The sequence below is a fragment of the Pinus tabuliformis genome, chromosome 4_1 (assembly GCF_031772625.1).
Source record: "Pinus tabuliformis cultivar Carrire ecotype Pingquan chromosome 4_1, CPIR1, whole genome shotgun sequence".
NCBI lineage: Eukaryota > Viridiplantae > Streptophyta > Pinopsida > Pinales > Pinaceae > Pinus > Pinus tabuliformis.
In genome coordinates this window covers 843,194,297-843,215,440 of record NC_142303.1, presented here as the reverse complement: position 1 = coordinate 843,215,440, position 21,144 = coordinate 843,194,297, and the positions used below count along the sequence as shown (strand labels likewise).

The 21,144-nt window shown below is 40.9% G+C and overlaps 1 protein-coding gene across 2 annotated transcripts in view; it reads right to left on the bottom strand.

Moving 5' to 3' along the window:
• The window catches only part of LOC149178850 (6-phosphogluconate dehydrogenase family protein), a 433,139-nt gene that overhangs the window by 310,689 nt on the left and 101,306 nt on the right, over positions 1-21,144 (bottom strand). For both annotated transcript variants that reach the window (XM_089420463.1, XM_089420464.1), the window contains exons 4-5: positions 6,500-6,614; positions 5,302-5,452 (exon numbers count right to left, since the gene is read on the bottom strand). In XM_089420463.1, coding sequence (XP_089276589.1) covers positions 5,302-5,452; positions 6,500-6,614 — 266 coding nt within the window. The remainder of the gene's footprint in view (positions 1-5,301; positions 5,453-6,499; positions 6,615-21,144) is intronic.

Sequence of the window (21,144 nt, the reverse complement as noted above, 5' to 3'; positions counted from 1 at the left end):
CCTAGACATGGAATTCGATTTCTCTATCGTTGAGTAGCAAAAGAGAGAAGCATATCTACTAACTCCAGCAAGGAGTGCGTAGGCTAGCCTAGTGTTGGAGGAGGCAGTTCAACATTTCATTGGCAGAGATGGAAGCTAGTGGGTTAAGAGATCAGGATCGGTTGGATGGTGCATCCAACTATGTCATCTGGAAGGCTAGGATCTCCTGCCTTCTACATGAACATGTTCTCAAAGCATATGTCGTCAGTGTGGTATTAGTACTCGCGGATCTAGATCTGCTTAAAAAGTACAAGGGTGAGATGGCAAAGGCTAAGCGATTGATCCTCGACGGAGTGAGAGAGACCACGTAGTGTGTCACATTGTCAGTAAGGATACTGCTCGACAGATGTGGGAAGCATTGGCTGCACTATACGAAGGATTTTCCGAGCAGCAGAAGATGTACTTGGAGCAGAAGATGAGATCCACGCAGATGTAGAAGGGGGAACGCATTGATCCATTCCTAACAAGGCTTTAGGAAATTCGAGACTCGTTGGCAGTTGTGGGGTCAACACCTCAACCTACAGAGATGGTGAGGTTGGCACTGTATTCAGTCTCAGAAGAATGGCAAGTGTTTGTGTCTAGAGTATCCTGGGCAGAGAGAGATTGACGAATTGGGAAGGAAAGTGGGCCGCTCTTCAGCAAGAAGAGATGAGGAGAGACTTAGTCAAGTGCAAACTTGATAGAAGCACCAACAGTCGGACAAAGCCCAAAGAGGAGGAAGAAAATGCAGCTCAGAAAATCCAACCCTTGCATCTAAGGGGCAGTAGGAGCAGCGGAGGCGGAAGAAGGATGTCTCGAAGATCAAATTCTTAAATTGTTTCAGTGTGGTGAATTTGGTCACTATGCTACACAGTGTCTTCTCAAGAAGAAGGACAAGGACAAGAAGCATGATCCGAAGGCTGCATCCGCAAAGATCGAGGAGGAGGAGTTTGCCATGGTTGCCCAGATACCTCCAGGGGAGAGGTGGGGTGATCTGGTACTGTAGTTCGAAAGAACTACAGATGGGCAGGATCCTTGAGGAGTACACCTCTCGGATCAATACCTTGCTATGGGAGCCTAGATCAGAAGTAGTAAGATGGACCAGTGTTGGTTGGTGCAAAGGTATGCCAAAGTGACAGTTGCAGTGGCTAGGAGCACCAGAGACTAAGCAACGCAAAGTAGAATTGGCAGCAGTGCAGAGTCAGCAACAGCGCAGAGGCTTCAGAGGTTCAGCGTAGAGACTAGAAGCAGTCAAAACTCCAACAACAGATGCATCATGCTGAACACCTATTCAGTAATTTTGGATGCTTTTCCATTGTTGATGCAGTAGCAACAACAGTTGGAGAAGGTTGTAGTGCAGATGCAATATTGGCAGTGGCAGTGGCAGTGCCAGCAGCAGCACAGATGCAAAACTTATGAGGGTTGGAGTACAGATGCAGCATTTGCGCAGTAGTTGATGGGCAGGGATGTTAGACATCAGCAGTGCATAGGGAGATGCTACAGAGTCTGGGTGATGCTTCAGTAGGTTGCACTACTAGAGCACATTCCTCGCTAAGAGGGAGTGTTGATTTATGGTAGAATCGGATGTGCTCTAAACCTCAAATTTGCAGGGAGGATAGGACACATGCATTCCACAATACCCAGAAATCGTTTTGGGAAATTCCACCTGGAGATAGTTTTATTAAAATAATTAATTAATTTTAATGGGTGTCTAAGTCTAAACCTAGGAACTTAAAATAATTAAAGGGTATTAATCAAACTGAGGGTGAAACTTCTAGAAGTAGATGGAGATCGAGTCCAAATGATCTAAGCCATTGATTAGAATCTAATCTGGGTCGTTGATTACTCAACTAGAGGATTATAAGAAGGACTTCTATGGGCATTCGGAAAATACATCGGACAGAGATCAAGAGATCGAATTTCTGAGAGAGGGTAGTGCAACAATTGCTAGAGAATCAATCAAGATGATTTCTTGTAGTGAGGGGCAGGGATAGTAGACTAGAGGAAGCTTTCTAGATCCAGGGAGTGCAAGGTAGAGAAGGCAAAGAGCAGTTCAATGAGGCAACGCAGTACCACGCAGAGGCAGCGCAAAGCTTCAGAGAGAGTTCAAATTCTAGCCAGGAGAGACAAGATTCAGTGCAGGAAGTCGAGATGTGAGACCAGAAGGCCTGGAGATTGAACTTCCAGTCAGCGGGAGGTTACCAGAGGGATTGACACAAAGCCCAGCCAAAGTGACGCAGTTATGTGCAGGGTTGACACAGAAGTTGTGCAAAGGCAGTGTGGGACCAGTCAACAAGCCCCTGATCAGAATCGAAACTCCTAGAATAGTGTGAGATTTCTCTCACTAACCTTTTTGCCAGTTTCTCTCTATATCAGATAGCCAGTTGGGCATCCAACGAATTATTCTCAGATTTACTAGTGCATAATAATTAAAACCCTCAATTGTTGCACCGGTTTTCCCGCATTGGGTTTTTCTAGGAACATTTGTCCAAAAATAACAGTGTCATGTGTTGCGTATTTCTTTCTTGCTCAGTTTCTTGTTTCCGCATTTAATTTAATTGGTGAAGGCTGCAGTGTATTAGTTTCGGTATTTGTTGTAGGATCCAGTAAATAATTTGTTCAGTAATTTAACAAATAGAAGATACTTAATCGGTTGCCGCAGTAGAAATTTGGGTCTTCCAAATTTTCACACCTAGTGTGTTTTCCAAATGCCCATTGAAGTCCTTATAATCTTCTCGTTGAATAATCAACGACCCAGATTAAATTCTAATCAATGGCTCAGTTCATATTGACTCAATCTTCGTCTTTTTCTCGAAGATTCACACCCAGTTTTATTAATACCCTTTAATTATTTTAATTTCCTGAGTTTAGACTTAGGCATCCATTAAAAATAATTAATTATTTTAATAACACTGTCTCCAGGTGGAATTTCCCAAAACAATTTCTGGGTATTCTGGAATACATGTGTCCTAGCCTCCTTGCAAATTTTGAGGCTTAGAGCACATCCGATGCTACCAGAAATCAATACTTTGCAAAGGCATCCTCCACCTCATCAAGGGATGCTCTATCCTGACAAATCCGCCTCAATGCATCTTTCCTTCCCTATGAAATTTCACCATCCCTGTGAAGAGGAAATCTGCGGGAAGGTCCACCATTCAGCCACTCATGGTTGTAGTATTTTGGGTTCAATGAGTGAGCCAAACAATGTAAAAGAGCGCAATTCTTGTCCCATTTGCTGACAAGAATATCCTGTATGGTGGTGAAGAAGGCCTCTGATGATGTCTCATACTCGGGGCACTCACTCTGTAAAATAATGCTCCTCACAGACTCAATCATGGAATCCCATCCCTCATAAACCTCTCCTAGGATGGGTTGGTCTATATCTGCAAATCGAAGCAAAGAAATGATAGGGTCCATGATCTGAATAAGTAGATCTACCCTCTCCCACCAAGCATCATCTAACACTGTGTCCTTCACTCTTTTTGAGGCTGCTTGATCTGTCTTTCTCCAAAAAGACCAAAACTCTGAAATAACCATGGCCCCAAGAGCGGTCTTGACCTCCCTCAACCTCTTCAACATGATGAATGAAAAGGAAAACCGTGTATCCACAATCTTCAACAATGATAGATTGGTGTACTCCTTGTAGATAGTGAGGGCATTTGTATGATTTTGTACAAAGTTGTGGATATGTCGTGCATCCTCAATAATGCTTCCAATCCAAAGCACATCAAAAGCAATAGATTTAAGTGCTAAATTCAAAGAATGGACAATGCAAGGTGTCCAAAATACTTGTGGATATTTAGCTTCCACAATCAAGCCAGCAGCCTTGCAAAGAGGGGCATTATCTGTAATGTTTTTCACACAAGAATCAACACCTACATCCTCAATAACTTTAATAAACAACTCACCCATATATTGTGCATCCTTGTATTGTCCAAGTGCATCCACTGATTTCAAGAAAATTGGACCATTCAAGGAAGACACCATGAAGTTGATTTGTGGGTGTCGTGTTGGATCTGTCCATCCATCAGAAACAATGCTAACCCCAGATGTTGGCCATGCTGATTTAATAGGCTCAAGCATTTTGTCCACCTCTTTCTTTACCTTCGTCAACAATGTGGTTCTAAGCTTCTCTGACCTAGGAGGCACATACCCTGATGAAGCCCCTTGAGTTAGAGCTCGGCATATCTCAATAAATAAAGGTGAGTGTGCAACATTAAAGGATATGAAGTTTTGATAGAAAAAAATGCAATGGTGAGATCAAGCTCTTCTCGTTTCTCTTTCTGAAAAATGTTGTCCACTGGACCAAGCGCCATTGCCTTTCTTTTTGCTGCTTGTCCCCCACCAGAACTCTCAAATGGAAATTTGTTGTTGCTTTTCCTCAAGAATGGAAGGGGGTCATCATTCTTGTTTTTTTTAGATGTTGCAGCCACCTTTGCCATACCAACGATGGCCTCTTTTTCCATTTATTTCCTCTTAGTTAAAGACATCTATGTACATGCATTTCCAAGCAACATTGCCTCCTCCCTTCATCTTGTCACCTGGCCCTTGCTCTCTTGTGACATATTTTCACAAGGGGTATTTGTTATCTTGAGTTTGTTGTCTTCCCTCAACATTTGAAGTTGTTGTTGCAGCCCCACTTCCAATAGAGGGAACACTTGCAAACCCTGATGAAATTGGAAGAGGAGGGGCATCTCCAATGGGGACATTCTTTCCCTTCCTTTGCCCCTTCCCTGCTGCCCTTGATTAAGCCATGAATGCTGTAAAAAAATAAAGAAAAAATGCACATGCAAACTGCTGTAATAAAAATGCAAAAGAAATAGAGACAAAATGCACTTACCTGTTGTTTGAATCGCCTCCAAAATGCTCCCACACCCTTTGCCCTTCTCTCTCACACACCCACAGCAAACCCACAGCAAGACAGAATGAGTATTGAGATGTTAGAATGGCCCAAATCGGCCTTCTATGGCGGTGCGGAGGTCACATAAGCGGGACATGTTTGTGTCAAATCAGTTCATGTTTGTGTCCCAATGGGACACGCTCGGACACGATCCAGAGGACACGTGTCCCACTGAATCGTGTCTGATTCACCTGATTTGTGACATGTGAGGTCTGAGGAACAAATCCGGTTTCTTAGCTTGCATCTATGATTTACATTTGACTATTCTACTTATTTTATACTTATAGAAGCCACCACTTTCAAAATTATATATAATATGGAAAAAATGAAATCAAAAATTGAAATATACTGAGAAAAACAGGATTTCTGTGCAGAGTACATACATGTCTTTGCTGCTAAAATGCAGTCAGAAACTCTTTCTGCAATTTTTCTGGAAGTTTGGGGATCCACTGTTGATGTATCTACCAGAAGCCATGGTTTGACAGTATTTCCTTTGCTCAACAAACCCTCTGATCCCATGTACACATCCATAACCTACATGCTAACAAAGGAACATGTAAATTATTACTTACCTTGCAAAAATGCTTTTGCATTTGTTATTTAAGTAAAAACTCATCTGATTTAGTTTCTCAAAAGTTTTATCACAGATCAAAGCTTTTGCATGCAAAACCCATCAAAATTGAAGATTGAACTGAAGTGACTGGACTATTTGAGATAACAAAGACAGAAAGATAATTTCTTTGTAAAGTCAACGATACAGGTTGCACCAACGATACTATGTGTATTTCTTTGTAAAGTCAACGATACAGGTTACACCAATGATACTATGTGTATGCATTAAACTATGCATCCCAGTTTGGATACAATCAAAATAACCAACTTGAACTGGCAGGTAGTGTTCTTCCACCTGTCCTTTCCTACAAAATTTAAGATTGAATAGCATGATAAGAACGTTAAAAACCAAATAAACTTGGTATATACCATATATGGAAGAAAACAACTTAGATCACATTTGAAAGTATATGAGTGAAAATTTGCTGTTATCAACAATTTTCAATTTCGACAAATTTCATTCTAACAGGTACCTAAGCAGGTACCCTTAGTCTGTTCCATCATTCAGACTGGAATCCTTCTTCTACTTCGTCACAACAATCAATAAGTTTTGACTCTGTTTAAATAACTTGAAAAGGAAATTAAAAACTTACATTTTCTGATGACACTAAGAATGGAAGAGACAACCTTAGTTGCTTCTGGAATGCAGTAACTACAGTTGTGAATAAAAGTTTTGAAAGTTTTTATCACAGCAGAGCCTCTCTATGAGATGTCATGAGTTGCTCCTAGCACGCAGTAACTACAGTTGTGTGTAGAACTTTCACAGCTTTTATCATAGAAGGGACTATCTATGAGAGGTTTTTCTTAGATGGTAGTTGCTGTATTTTCCATCAATTGAACAAGGAATTTAACTTCAGGAATAATGTAAACTACGCCCCTAACTTCTTGTTTTTACTTGGTTATATCAATTCATAAGTTCTGACGTCATACTCAAACAGAAAGAATTTGCAAATAAAGAAGACAACTTACTTCTGGTGATGAAGGTAGCATGGTTATTACAGCATCACTTGCTTCTGCCACATCCAAAGGTGAGTTTGCAGTAGATATTCCCTTCTTTACAAACTTTTCCAAGGCCACAGGGTTCCTAAGGAAACCAAAAAGAACTTATAAAGAAGGAATTGTAAAGTCATAGAATGAAGTTCCCAAAGGAACATCAAACTCACAACAAGAATTGAGAGAGAGTAAATTCTTTGTGGGAAAATTGACATTAAACAGGGAAACTTAAGATGCTTGGCACAAAATTATTCCCTCCTAGAGTATAACACCTAGGTTTGAAAAATATATTTAGCAATAAATAGAAGAGTTATGCAGTAACCTGACTTCAGTTATTGCATGGTTCTTTTATCTAAGGGTTTTATCTAGTTTGTGGTAAACTCAGGCATGGGCATATAAGTATGTTTCAAAAAGGCTTTGCACTGGTCTGTTTTACTGTGTTTCATAGTTCATTGAGACACTACATTATGCTATAAGTAGAACAAAGGTCTCAAAAGCCTTCTACACTTTTTGCAGCTATTAACTATTATCTTCAGACTCCAGAGCAAGTAGTAAACGAAAGAACCAACAGAAGGCTAACTTGGTTGAATACTTTTTTGAGGAGTGAATACCCAGCCTTAATTGGATACACATATGAACTTGGGCACTCTCTGCCATAAGCTGGATATTGCTCACTGTCCAGCAGGTAACCTGTACAGGCTGGAGAATTTGCTCTCTAGCTTCAAGGCAAAGCTAAAAGGCCACTGTGTTTATACATGGCAAAGAAAAAACATCAAAAAATTAGTTAACTGTGATAAACAAGCATTTGAAAAAAAATTAAAGTTTAGGTACCAAACATGTTACATAAATACAAAATTTCAAAGAAATTAAAGTCAATCAGGTGATTTCAAAAATAAATTAATAATAGAGCTTCTTTTACATTATTTGAGATCATTAGAGGCCAAAACATTACCCACCAGAAGAGAGTAATTGATGCATAAGCAGCTAATATTGATGCATTACCCCTGGTTCAATGGTGAAGCAGAGGAGTTTCATACCCCCACAAAGGTTCAAATCCCCTAGAGACATGTTTTGTTCCTTGTGGACCATCTCAACCATGCAAGTGGGCCATCTTTCCTATGCAAGCAGTTGTTCATGTGGATGGGGTCTGTTACCCCTCCTTTCATAGGGGTAGCCCTAGTAAAATTTTCATTGATGAATGGAACAGTTTGTGGCATGGCATAGCCCTTATTTTTTATCTGGTTGCATTATGATTTTTTTGTACTTTCACCTTTCCCAAGGAAGTTCACAATATTCAAGGCACTTCATGTATTCTGAGGCATTGGTCACACCTTCTGAGGCAGTTTTGGGGCTATTTATGGATACTTGACATCTCATGGCCATGCCACATCGAAGAGTATGCAATGCTCTCCTCATTGATGACCTTGAGGCTTGGAGCTGATTTTCACATGGTTTGTGTTAGTTTTTGTAGCATCGAACAAGTGCTCTAGTCTCAATATTTGTCTCAGAGGCTAAAGAACACAAGATCTCCAAAATTCAAAAAAGGTTTCAAGATCAAACTGTTGAAATATGTAACTAGGTTTGGTTTTCATAATGACATATGTAATCATGATTTTATGTATTCAATGTAAAGAGAAAATAAATTTTTTATTGTTGTTCTTGAGGCATGGGTTTCATGCTCAAGGGAAATTTATTTTTAGGTCAAGCACCCATTGAGTGTTTCTAGGGCTTGTAATTGAGTCTACAAGTCAACTGAGACATTGTCATGTATCGAAGATCCATTTGAGTATGTTACAAATTGTAAAGAAAATTTATTTAAGTCAACCCACACACTCCCCCTTTTGCATCTGAGAAGATCTCAGTTTCTGCTCTAAGTACATCTTCCATTGCTCGAAGGATCCCTAGTACAACATAGACAATGCATCCCACATCTCCTTAGCATCCCCTCTGCTAGCGATGTGACAAACAACATGATCCTTTACTCCATCGAGGATCATTCGCTTTGCCTTCGCCATTTCTGCCTTGTACTTTTTCAGGGGAATCTGCATCTGCAGGCACAGCCACCACGCTGTCGACATATGTCTTGAGGGAATGCTCATTTAAAAGGAATGACATTCTCGCCTTCCAGATGACATAGTTGGATGCGCCAACTAGTTTATCCTGATCTCTCAAGCCACTGGTTTCCATTTTTGCCACGAAAATCTGTCGAATTGCTCCTCTCTACTTCTTACTGCTGCTGCTCAGCCAATAAGAGAATGGACTTCTCGGCGGGAAATCTACTAAGGAAAAGTTCCCTCATTGTGCTTCTCTTCTCTTCTGATGTCTTTCTGCCCAGCAAAATGGCCTGCAGAATAACTGTGTCCCACCAGCTCCTCCTCATGCTGAGGCTTCAAAGCTGCTCCCTTTGCCACGGCAAGAATTCGAACTAGAAGCCCTTCTCTCTGCCGAATCACTCAAAGAGAGACTACCTCGAAATTCTTCCCTCTAGTCTGGACTGCACAAAACCTCTGGGGATTCGAACTGTTGCCTCTTGCAGCTTTTTTGACCTCCCTTTTCTGCTCAGCACAGGGTTCTCTGGCACTATTCTTCTTGCTTCACCTGCACTCGCTCTGATACCATGTGAAAATTCCATAAACCAAAATCCCTATTACAACAACTGATTAAACTTCTGCTATTTGTTAATTACTGGAACAAATTATTTACTGCTTCCTACATCAAATATCGAAGCTAATACACTGTGGCCTACACCAATTAAATAATATGCCCAAAACAAGAACAAAACAATAGAGAAAGATACACACAAATGACACAGCTGTTTTTGGACAAATGTCCCCGGAAAAACCCAATGCAGGAAAACCAGTGCAACAGATCTGAGGGTTTTTATTATTATGCAGTAGTTTTCTGAATACAACTTCTGGATGCCCTCCCGGCAATCCAATTACAGATAAATACAACTGGCAGAAGAAATTTGTGAGATTACCTCACAATACCGGCAAGTCTTGGCTGATCCGATAGCTAAACCAACGTGTCCCCGGCTATTTCTGTGCTACCCCTGCGTGGGCCCTACATCATCCTCTAAGGCTCTGCGTCTGCTCAACTGGGAATCGATTTGCCTTCTGGAGAAGTTTCCAGCCCTTCCGGCTCAGAAATGTCAGCTCCCTCAGCAATTTCGGACTTCTGCGTGAGCCCTTCTGGCTCAGCGTCAACCCCTCTAGGGTACTGCATTGCCTCCTTCTAGTGTCTCTTTGCCTCTCTACTGCATATCCTGTCTCAAGGGAAGATTCTCCAACCAACTATCCCTGACCCTCACTGCAAAATCTCACTATGGATGTTCTCCCGGCAGTTGCTCTACTTTAGAAAATCGAACTTCTGAACTCACTCTGCGTGTCTTTCCAAATGACCCTCAAGCCTCCTTAAATAATCTCCCCGTTGACATTCAACGGCCCAAATTAGAAGCTAATCAATGGCTAAAGATCATTTTTGCTTGATCCTCGTCTTCTTCTAGAAGTTACACCCACAATTAGATTAATAACCATTAATTATTTTAATTTCCTAAGTTTAGACTTAAGGTCCCATTAAAAATAATTAATTATTTTAATAAAACTGTCTCCTGGTGGAATTTCCCAGGCAATTTATGGGTATTGGAGAATGCATGTGTCTAAGTCTCCCTTCAAAATTTGAGACTTAGAGCACATTCGATGCTACCAGAAATCAACATGTTCTAGCCACAAAACTTGGTGAAGAGGCTAGAATACATGATATCTCCAAAACTCAAAAATCGTTTCTGGAAATTCCACCTAGAGATGGATTAATTAGATTATTAACCAATTTTTTAATGTTTTCTAAGTCTAAACTTTGGAAAATTGATTAATTAATCAGAATTAATTAAGTCGAGGTGAGAATTCTCTAGAAACTCACACAGATCGATCCAGAAATGATCTGAGCCATCGATTAAGGATTAATCTTGGTCGTTGGAGTCCCAACAGGAAGATATAAGAAATGATCGATGTGGTGATGGAGAATACACCACCGTCACTTGGAGAATTCGATTTTCCAGAGTAGCAACAGTCATTTGCCTGAGAGTTCGAACTTTAGTGAGGATGCAGAGATAATGAGGGGTAGAGAAAGTGATCCGGAGGAAGTTTTCCAGATCGGGAGAGGAAGCAACGAAGAGGCCAAGTTATTCCCAGTGAGGCAGCACAGAGGACTGTGCAGTTGCTTCAGAAAAGCAATTTGATTTGGTTAGAGGAAAAATCGGTTCAACTTCCCGAGGCTGGGAAAGTTTTCCAGAGGGTCAGAGAATCAATTTCCTCAGCAAAGGCAAGTAGAACGACTTCATCAGAGGTGGTTTCAGGCTTAGATGTCCAGGGTATGCGCAAGCACTGCGCAGAGGCCAACACAGAGGATCCAGTAGAACAAATTTTCTGAAGGGAAGTTGTGTCGGGGTTGCTTGTGGACAAAGGGAAATTCCCTTAAATAATTTTGGCCAGATTTCTTGTTGTTTAGATTGTCAGTTGGAGATCCATAGATTGTACTCAGATTTCACCGTTGGTTAATAATAAAAACCCTCAGTTGTTCCACCGGTTTTCCCAAGTTGGGTTTTTCTGGCGACATTTGCCCAAAAATAACGATGTCATTTTTATTGTGTGTGTGCTAGATTTCTCAGTTTCCAGCGCTATTATTTCCGCAATATTATATTTGTGAAGGTTGTTGTGTGATTTATTCAATATTTGTCGTAGCAGATAAATTGTTAAAATAATTAACAATTAGAAAAATAAATTCCAGTTGCTGCATTAGGATTTCAATTTTGGAATTTTCACATGGTATCAGAGCGTGAGATCAGTCAGGAAGCTCAGAAGCGGAGGTGAGAATTTTGCTACTCAAAGGGAGCTGCAGGCCGAAATTCTTAGAGGCAGTGCAATACTCAGACAAGCAAGCCAAATTGCTGGGGTAGGAATTTGATTTTTAGTTGCAGGGTTGCAGAAAAGTCGAGTTGCCCAGAATAGTGATTCCAGCAATTAGAGGGAGCAATAACAACTCTGATTTTTGCTAAGCATATTTTTGGTTGAACGCAGAGGGTTTTGTAGTGGTTGCAGAACCAGCATTGGGTGGAAGAGAAAAGCACACACAACAAAGGGAGATTTCTCTCGGATGGTTTCTAGCTAAGAAATATGATTTTCCTAGTTGTAGATTGGTAGTGGATGTAAGCAGATTTTCTCACTCCAGAAGGGAGTGCGAGTAGCAGATTTAGCAGTCGGGCAGAGGAAGAGGGAGATTTCCAGAGCTAGTCTCCAGTTTTGAGTTTCACAAATTTTGCAACTTTGGAGGGATGGTCGTACGAGATTGCCAGAGGAGGTCGTGCAAGTTAGCCAGAATATAGATCTGGGCAATAGATCGACTTCCAATTGCCTGAGGAAGTGCGAGTTGCAAAGAAAGGAAGGGTCCTAGCCAGGGACTAGGCCTAAAAGGAGATAATTGGGCACTAGATCCAGGAGTAGTATAAGACTCCAGTGTCCCATATCGGGCAGGGTCCAACGCAGTTGCAACAAGGAGATCAGTCGGATCAGTTCCAGTCTGTTGCAGTGGGACCATCACATTTGCTACAGGAGCCCACAGTATCATAGTAGTAGGTTTAGTGTCAGCAGACACAATCTGTCATCGAACAATTGCAAATATAGTTGTAGTCATTACTCGGGAGATAGTTGCAGAGCTAGATGCAGTGACATAGGCAGTGCAAATTGCCCATTTGCAGTATGCAGGTGCAGTTCCAACCAGAAGATTCCCAACGTAGAACTTCACAGTCCAGTTTCTAGTGCAGGAGGACAGTGCGAGTTTTCAGGAGGGAGCAAAGAGATTTCCCAAAGGGAGATTGAGACTCAGAGGGAGTCTAGCTTTAGAGGGAGAAGCCCTATGGAAGCAAGTGCTTCAGGATCTGAGAGATCAAACTCATTATTGCAGTGGTTGCAGCAGCAGTGCAGAGGTAGCAACAGTAGTATGAGCCCGAGAGCTGCAGAGATTTGGCAGGATCCTTGAGGAGTCCACCTCATGGATCATTACCTGGCTACAAGGATCCACAGAATTTAGTAGCAGGATGGATTAGTCACAGTTGATGCAGTCGGTACTAGAGTGACTGTTGCAGACTAGTGACAGTCAAATGCTGAGGAGTGCAGTGTAGTGTTGGCAACAGAGCAGGTGGCTCAATAACAGAGTCAACAACAACGCAAATTTTTAAGTGATAGTGCAGATGCTAGTAGCAGTCAGAGAATCATACTGAACATAGTTGATTCAGTATTTTGGAAGCTTCTCAGTTGCAGTAGTTGCAGTTGCAGCAACAACGGATGAGAGGGAGTTGCAGTGTAGATGCAGTGTTGGCAGTAGTATGGCAGTGTCAACAGTAGCACAAATGTAGCTTCAGAGTTGCGCAGTGGTTGGTGGGTAGTATAGCCAAACATCAGCAGCGTGACAGAGGTGATACAGAGACAAGGTGTTGTGGCAGGATGTGCAACACTAGAGAGAAAACACAATCCTTGCTAAGAGGGAGCGTTAGTTTCTGTAGCATCGGTTGTGTTCTAGCCACAAAATTTAGTGGAGAGGCTAGAATACATGAGATATCTAAAGCCCATAAATCGTTTCTAGAAATCAGAATTAATTAAGTCAAGGAGAGAATTCTCTAGAAACTCACATGGATCGATCCAGAAATGATTTGAGCCATCAATTAAGATTTAATCTTGGTCGTTGGAGTCCCAACAAGAAGATATAAGAAGGGATCGATGTGGTGATGGAGAATACACCAGAGTCACTTGGAGAATTCGATTTTCCGCAGTAGCAATAGTCAGTTGCGGAGAGTTCGAGCTTCAATGAGGCAGCAGAGACAGTGAGGGGCAAAGACAATGATCTGGAGGAAGTTTTCCAGATCTAGAGAGGCAGCAACAAGGAGGACGAGTTCTTCCCAGTGAGGCAATGTAGAGGACTGTGCAGTTGCTTTAGAAAAGCATTCGATTTGGTTGGAGGAAAAATTGGTTCAGCTTCTAGGGGTCGGGAAATTCTTTCAAAGGGCCGGAGAATCATTTTCCTTAGCAGAGGCATGCAGAACGACTTCATTAGAGGTAGTTTTGGGCTTAGATATTCAAGTGTATGCGCAAGCACTGCGCAGAGGGTCCAGTATAACGGATTTTCTGAAGGGAAGTAGTGCTAGAGTTGCTTGTGGAAGAAGGGAAATTCCCTCAAATAATTTTGGCCAGATTTTCTTGCTGTTTGGATTGCCAGTTGGGCATCCATCAATTGTACTCAAATTTCACTGCTGCTTAATAATAAAAACCCTCAGCTATGTTGAAGAAAGTGTAACTAGGTTCGGTCTTCATAAATGGAACTTCGATCTTTGTACTTGTAAAAGAAAAGAAATATTATTTTTGTAAACTATATAAATGGGTTTCTTGCTCATTTAATAGATCAAGCACATGTTTGAGGGATTCTAGGAAAGTCAAAGAGTCAATGTAATTGTTGAGGACCCGTGTGGGCATGTTACGCTAAGTAACCTATGTAATTATGTCAAAGATATGTGGCAAAAGTGATCCTCCAAAGCACAAGGACAATTCTCCTCTTCAAGTCAGCTCAAAGAATGAATTTTGGTGCACTTGAAGTCAAGTCGGCCCAAACAGGAGGGGCAGTATCCTATATATAGGGCAGTTTGACCTCACAAAAGCATCGCTACTCATCTCTGAAATCAGAGAGCAAGGAAGGACGAAAACGAGGTGCGAAAAAGGAGCATTGAAGTGATTCTAGGGCAGCGAAGAAGAGGAAAGAGAAACCAAGTTTGGGAGGACTATTTTTGGGCCTAATTCTGTCGCACGTGCAAAGAAAGGAGGGCAGTTCTGCAGTCACATCAGATCCACAAGGGCAACAACACAATAGAGTTCAATTGGGCCAAGAAGTGACTCCAAATAAGCCTCCATCTCAAGTGAAGGAGGTCCCACATCTAGCGAAAAAAGGGAGCAAGTAAAAAGGGCTATCTCAAGCCCTAGATCAGCCACACGTGCGAAGAAATCAGATCTGCACTAGTGATAAGAGGATCAGCCTATAAACTCAGAGATACACCAAAAGAAGAGGCTCATTATCTTGTTGAAATATCAAGAAGAAGAAAGATTGCCTAGCAAAGGAAAGGAAGGCACCAAAGAGGTCTCTAAGGAGACCTGGGGTTTTTGCAGTTGCCAGAGAAAGGGCTATCAGTTGCTAGAAGAAGAGCGAAGGAAGAAATCAAGATGCAAAGCAAAGGAAGCCATTGATTGAAGGACAAAAGGAAGAGAGACCGAGTCTTGTGCTTGGAGGATCTGCTGGTCAAGGGTCTAGGGTTTGGCATTTGTCAATTGAAGCTTCAATAAGAGAAATTTGCAGAAGGATTTTCCTCTCTTGGAGAGAGGATTTTCCCTGGCTGAGAGCCAACATCTTTTGTTCTTGTCTATTTTGTTTTGCTAACTGTTTGATGAAGAAAGAGATCACACACTAATAACAATAAGAGAAGATTGTGTTAATAAGAAAAAGTAAAAAGTGCTTCACAAATAGTTATCATCGTCAGAAGAATCTCATTATGACCTAGATGCCCTAGAGCTAAGGTGACACATCAAGGAAGGGCATCTCAAGAACACATAGAAGATTGAAGCATCAAGATCAAGAAGCTAGGGCACACAAAGGTTGAAGCATCAGATCTACAAGCAAGCATTCCAAATCCATCAGAGACAAGGAGGATTACCATGTCCTCTCCTAGATCCATCAATCCAAACAGAGACAAGGAGGATTACCATGTCCTCTCCTAGATCCATCAATCCAAACAGAGACAAGGAGGATTACCATGTCCTCTCCTAGATCCATCAATCCAAAGACATCTTCAAGAAGGTTCATCCAAGAAAGGTTTACATCAAAGACTCATCATCTTCAAAGGAAGGTACTCAGATCCAGGGCCATCATTGAAGATCTCTAGATTTACACATTGAGAAGTTTTCATCAACACGCAAATCGATCACAAGGCACCTTGAAGGAAGCATCTTGAAGAACTCCAAGATCCAAGAAGCCGAAGCTTCAATCATCAAGAAAGAAGCAAGATCTCCTCATCACTAACATTCTCAAGTAAGTATTTTTATGTCCTCTCCTGAAAATATCAAAATGTCTTTTGCAAGGAAAGCAACAAATTGGTTGGGACTGTTTAATTTCCTTGCATGGAAAAAGAGGATTGATCTTCTAAAAGAAAATGAACTTCAGGACTACATCAAAGGGAGTGTCATTGTTCTCTCTAAGGAACAAACTCAAGCCCTAGCAAAGTATAATAAGGATGAAACAAGGGCTCAAAGGATTCTGATAGAATCCATCAAAGACCCTCTCATTCCTTATGTTTCCAAACTTGAAACATCTAAATAAATCTATGATAAGCCGGTGGAGCTATTCTCAGTTAGTATAGTTGGAGAAGTGATATTGTTGCGTAATGAACTATATAAAATGAAGATATCCAAGGAAGAAGGAATAGCTCCCTACTTCATGAAGGTCTCTGAGATGAGAGAGCAACTGCAAGAACTAGGAGAAGTTATGTCAGACAGAGAAATGACAATTGTGGTGCTCAATGCATTACCTAAGGAATGGGGCAACTTCACATCAAGTATGCCAAGAAGGAAGCTACCTCGTTGAATGAAATTTGGTCTCTATGCAAAATTGAGGAGACTAGACTCAAAGCCAAAGATGATGTGGGATCAAAGGAGCAGGCATTTGCTGCTATGGCCAAGAGAAAAGGGAAATTTGGCAAGTTTGGTCCACAAAGAAAGGGTAAAAGAGATATGTCCAAAGTCCAATGCTTTTCCTGCCAAGAGTATGGACACTATAAGAGGGATTGTCCTAAGTTCAAAAAGGACAACAATAAGAGAAAATGAGAAGAAGCCCACATTACCCAAGAAGTGAAAGAAGAAGATAAGAAGCAGAAGAAGGAGGACCCTCTGGATCTCTACTATGATTGAGATCAACTTCTTTACATAAGTCTTCTTTAAAGTTTTGGGTATCATAGGAACATGTAGCAGTAGGATAGAATGCATGATTTATGAATGGCATCTTCAAGAATATAGGAGCATTATGTAGAGATAGCTCAGATAAAGATATTCATATAGGAAGGATGTAGCCATTGAATGACCTCATCAATGCATAAAGGAATGATCACGATCAAGCAAAATCATCTTAGAAGGCCACTATCATCAACAGGAAGGAACATTTGCAGGATGAGAACTACAAGGATCCTCCGATGAAATCTTCAATAGAAGGTTCATGATCTTCAGAAAAGGCAAATGTCTTGATGAGAATTCCACTTATGGGGATTCAAGAAAGGATGATATATAGGCAAGGAAAGATGTAGCAAAGCAAAGGAGATTGAGGTAATCTCAATCTAGGAAGCTATCAAAGGAAGTTGAGATGATCAAGGAAAGAACTAAGATGAGGTATGTATGCATCTATGTTTTCAGTTAAAGTCATGTCATCATTTGTATCAATGAGCATGGAGAATTTCTCTAGTAGCATGGTCAAGAACAAGGTAGATCTCTTTCATTGAAGAAAATGCACGAAGGCATGGTTCACTCACTAATAAAGGTCAACATGAGAAATGTCCTCATATGGAGTATGAGGTGGTTGACAAAGAAAATCTATAAAGAAGCATATGAGATAAAGAGATCAGGGATAAAAGGACACCATGGACACTAGGAATCAACATCTGACAGATTTGTGGAAGGCATCTCTCGGAAGAAGGCACGAGAATTCTGACAAAGGAAGAAAAAGATCAAAGGACCCTTGACACCTGGAAAGGCCTTGGAGATGTGAAAATGCAGGATGCTAATGATTCAAGCCAACAAGATGTCATGATGGAAAGCCATCTCATAAGGTACTATTTGATTTAATGCTATGCTTTGATTTCTTGAATAATATCTGGATAGGTTCATGTAGGGCTACTGGAACAAGAGTTGTAAGTGAAAATACAACCAGCATTCATGTGGTGGATGGAAATTCCTGAAAGAAACATGACGAGGAAGAAGTAGCCATATGACAGAGGTTCTAGATATGTATCAAGAAGGCCACTTTCCATGGAGAAAGGAATGACATGACGAACTAAGAAGGAAAGTGATTGATGGTTGATGCCCTACAAAGAAGAAGCTCGACTAAATATCAAGACATCAAGGAAGAAAGTGATCAAGCAGTTGGAGGACCCACAAAGAAGAAGTTGTTGATGTATAGGAGAGTCCCTAGTTAAGAGGGAGCTCTAACGAGTCCCTAATTAAGAGGGAGCTTGGGCAAGTTCATGGTCAGAGAGAGCTTCGGTACATTCCTTCATAGGAATGGGTATATCTTCCCTAGTTGAGAGGGAGAGATAGACACAACATTCTTGTCTTCACTTGGGAAGAAAGAATGGAGGATTGGGTAATCATCTGGCATTCGATGCTCTTTGAGGATGTGCAAGGCATCCAAGATAAGAGTAGGCAAGAGGATCGATATTCTTTGAGGGCTGGGAACCCAAGATAAGAATATTCCTAGAAGGTCATACTAAGTGAACACCCGGGTGGTTACGTACCTTGAGAGACAATGATGAAAGTGTCTATAATCATTGGTCTCGCTAACATTGTGCTTTGATCTATTTAGAGATAGAGCTGTCAGTCAAGGCCTTGCTATGGAAACAATATTCGTTACTATGATGCTATAACAGATGGATTGCCAATCCAATTTCTCTTATTTGAATTCTTCAGATTAAAAATGGCCAAACACCTTGTAATGATTTATGAATACCTCCCTAGTTAAGAGGGAGTGTTGAAGAAAGTGTAACTAAGTTCGGTCTTCATAAATGTAACTTTGATCTTTGTACTTGTAAAAGAAAGAAATATTATTTTTGTAAATAGTATAAATGAGTTTCTTCCTCATTTAATAGGTCAAGCACATGTTTGAGTGCTTCTAGGAAAGTCAAAGAGACAATATACTTGTTGAAGACCCATGTGGGCATGTTACACTATGTAACCTACGTAATTATGTCAAAGATATGTGTCAAAAGTGATCCTCCAAAGCACAAGGACAAGTCTCCTCTTCAAGTTGGCTCAAAGAATGAATTTTGGTGCACTTGAAGTCAAGTCGGCCTCACTAGCTCAACTTGGCCCAAATAGGAGGGACAGTCTCATATATATAGGACAGTTTGACCTCACAAAAGCATCACTACTCATCTCTGAAATCAGCGAGCAAATAAGGACAAAAAAGAGGTGCGAAAAAGGAGCATTGAAGTGATTCTAGGGCAGAAGAGGAAAGAGAAACTGAGTTTGGGAGGACTGTTTTTGGGCCTAATTCTGTCACACGTGCGAAGAAAGGAGGGCAGTTCTGCAGTCACATCAGATCCACAAGGGCAGCAACACAATAGAGTTCAATTGGGCCAAGAAGTAACTCCAAATAAGCCTCCATCTCAAGCGAAGGAGGTCCCACATCTAGCGAAGGAAGGGAGCAAGTAAAAAGGGCTATCTCAAGCCCTAGATCAGCCACATGTGCGAAGAAATCAGATCTGCACTAGGGTTAAGAGGATCAGCCTCTAAACTCAGAGATACACCAAAAGAAGAGGCTCATTATCTAGTCGAAATATCAAGAAGAAGAAAGATTTCCAAGTGAAGGAAAGGAAGGCACCAAAGAGGTCTCTAACTATACCTAGGGTTTCTATAGTTGCCGGAAAAATGGCTATCAGTTGCCGAAAGAAGTGTGAAGGAAGAAATCAAGGTGCAGAGCAGAGGAAGGCATTGATTGAAGGACAAAAGGAAGAGAGTCTGTTTCTTGTGTTTGGAGGATCTGCTGGTCAAGGGTCTAGGTTTGGCATTTGTCAATTGAAGCTTCAATAAGAGAAATTTGCAGAAGGGTTTTCCTCTCTAGGAGAGAGAGGTTTTGCCCTGGCTGAGAGCCAACATCTTGTGTTCTTGTCTATTTTGTTTTGGTAACTGTTTGATGAAGAAAGAGATCACACACTAATAATAATAAGAGAAGATTGTGGTAATAAGAAAAAGTAAAAAATGCTTCACGAATAGTTATCATCGTCAGAAGAATCTCATTATAACCTAGATGCCCTAGATTCTTCAACAAGCTACTGCATCGGTTTTCCCAAGTTGGGTTTTTGCAGGGACATTTGTCCAAAAATAACCGTGTCATTTTTATTGTGTGTGTGTGTTTGACTTTCTCAATTTCCAGCGCTATTGTTTTCGCAATATTTTATTTGTGAAGGTTGTAGTGTGATTTACTTGATATTTTCCATAGCAAATAAATTGTTAAAATAATTAACAATTAGAAAAATAAATTCTAGTTGTTGCAATAGAACTTTTGTTTTGGAAATTTCACACAAGCCCTCGTCATGGTGCAAATATCAAGTCAGCCTTCACAATGTGAAAATTCCAATATCTAACAATCTCGGGAATCCTACTGCAACCAGCTGAATCTACTTCACCCAGATTGTAAATTATGTTACTAACTTATTTCATATTTCTTCATGAAATATTGAAGTAAATTACTAAAGCATCCTACACCCGATTAAATATGGTTATGAAACATAGAAACTGAGCAAGGAAAGTAGAAATACATAGGACTGAGATATTTTTGGAAAAAAGTCCCTGGAAAAACCTAATGCGGGAAAATCGGTGCAACAGCTCTGAGGGTTTATTATTATTTAGCAGTAGCAAATTGTGAATACATCACTAAATACCTCACAAGGTTATTCAGTTACAAAGAGAAATACTGGCAGAAGCTTTGTGAGTTTTACCTCACACAATCACTGAGAAAAAGTCTCGACTATTTCGACTACTGGATGAGGTGCCCCTGGCAGGCCCTACGCTAGCTCTGCGCTGCCTCTACGATGTCCCAGTGTCAACCCTCTCAGGCACAACATCACCCAACTAGGGAATCGATCAGTAGACCAGAGTCACTGCTCTCTGCCTCCTGGTTTCACACCCTGGCTTCCAACTATTGAAACTAACCATCTGCTCTAATTTTTGACTCTCTCTCTCCCTATGCGTTGCTTCTGTATGGCCCTTCTGGCCCTGCGTCAAGACTACTGGATCACTCTCTGCCTCTCTCTGCTAATGTATCTCCGGCTGAGAATCTCTCTCTCTGAAAGTTGTTATCCCTGCCCCTCAACTCCAAGAGATCTCCTCAATCGATTTTTCCTCCCGAGAACTTCTCACTTCAAAAACTTGATTTCTTGATCTCTCTCTGTGTGTTTTCCAAATGACCCTCAAGCCCCTTCTTATATCTTCCTATTGGACAACCAACAGTGTAGATTAAATCATAATCAAAGGCTCAGATCGTTTTGGCTAAATCTGTGGCTTTTTCTAGAAGTTTCACTCCTGATTATATTAATACCCATTAATATTTTAATTTTCCTAAGTTTAGACTTAGGGTCCTCATTAAAAATATTAATTATTTTAATAAAATCACTTCCGTGTGGAATTTCCCAAAACGCTTTCTGGGTCCTTTGGAATACTTGTGCCCAAGCCTCCTTGCAAAATTTGAGGCTTAGAGCACATTTGATGCTACCCCAAATCAACACTCCCTCTTAGCGAGGAATGTGCTCTAGCAATATACGTTGCTGCATA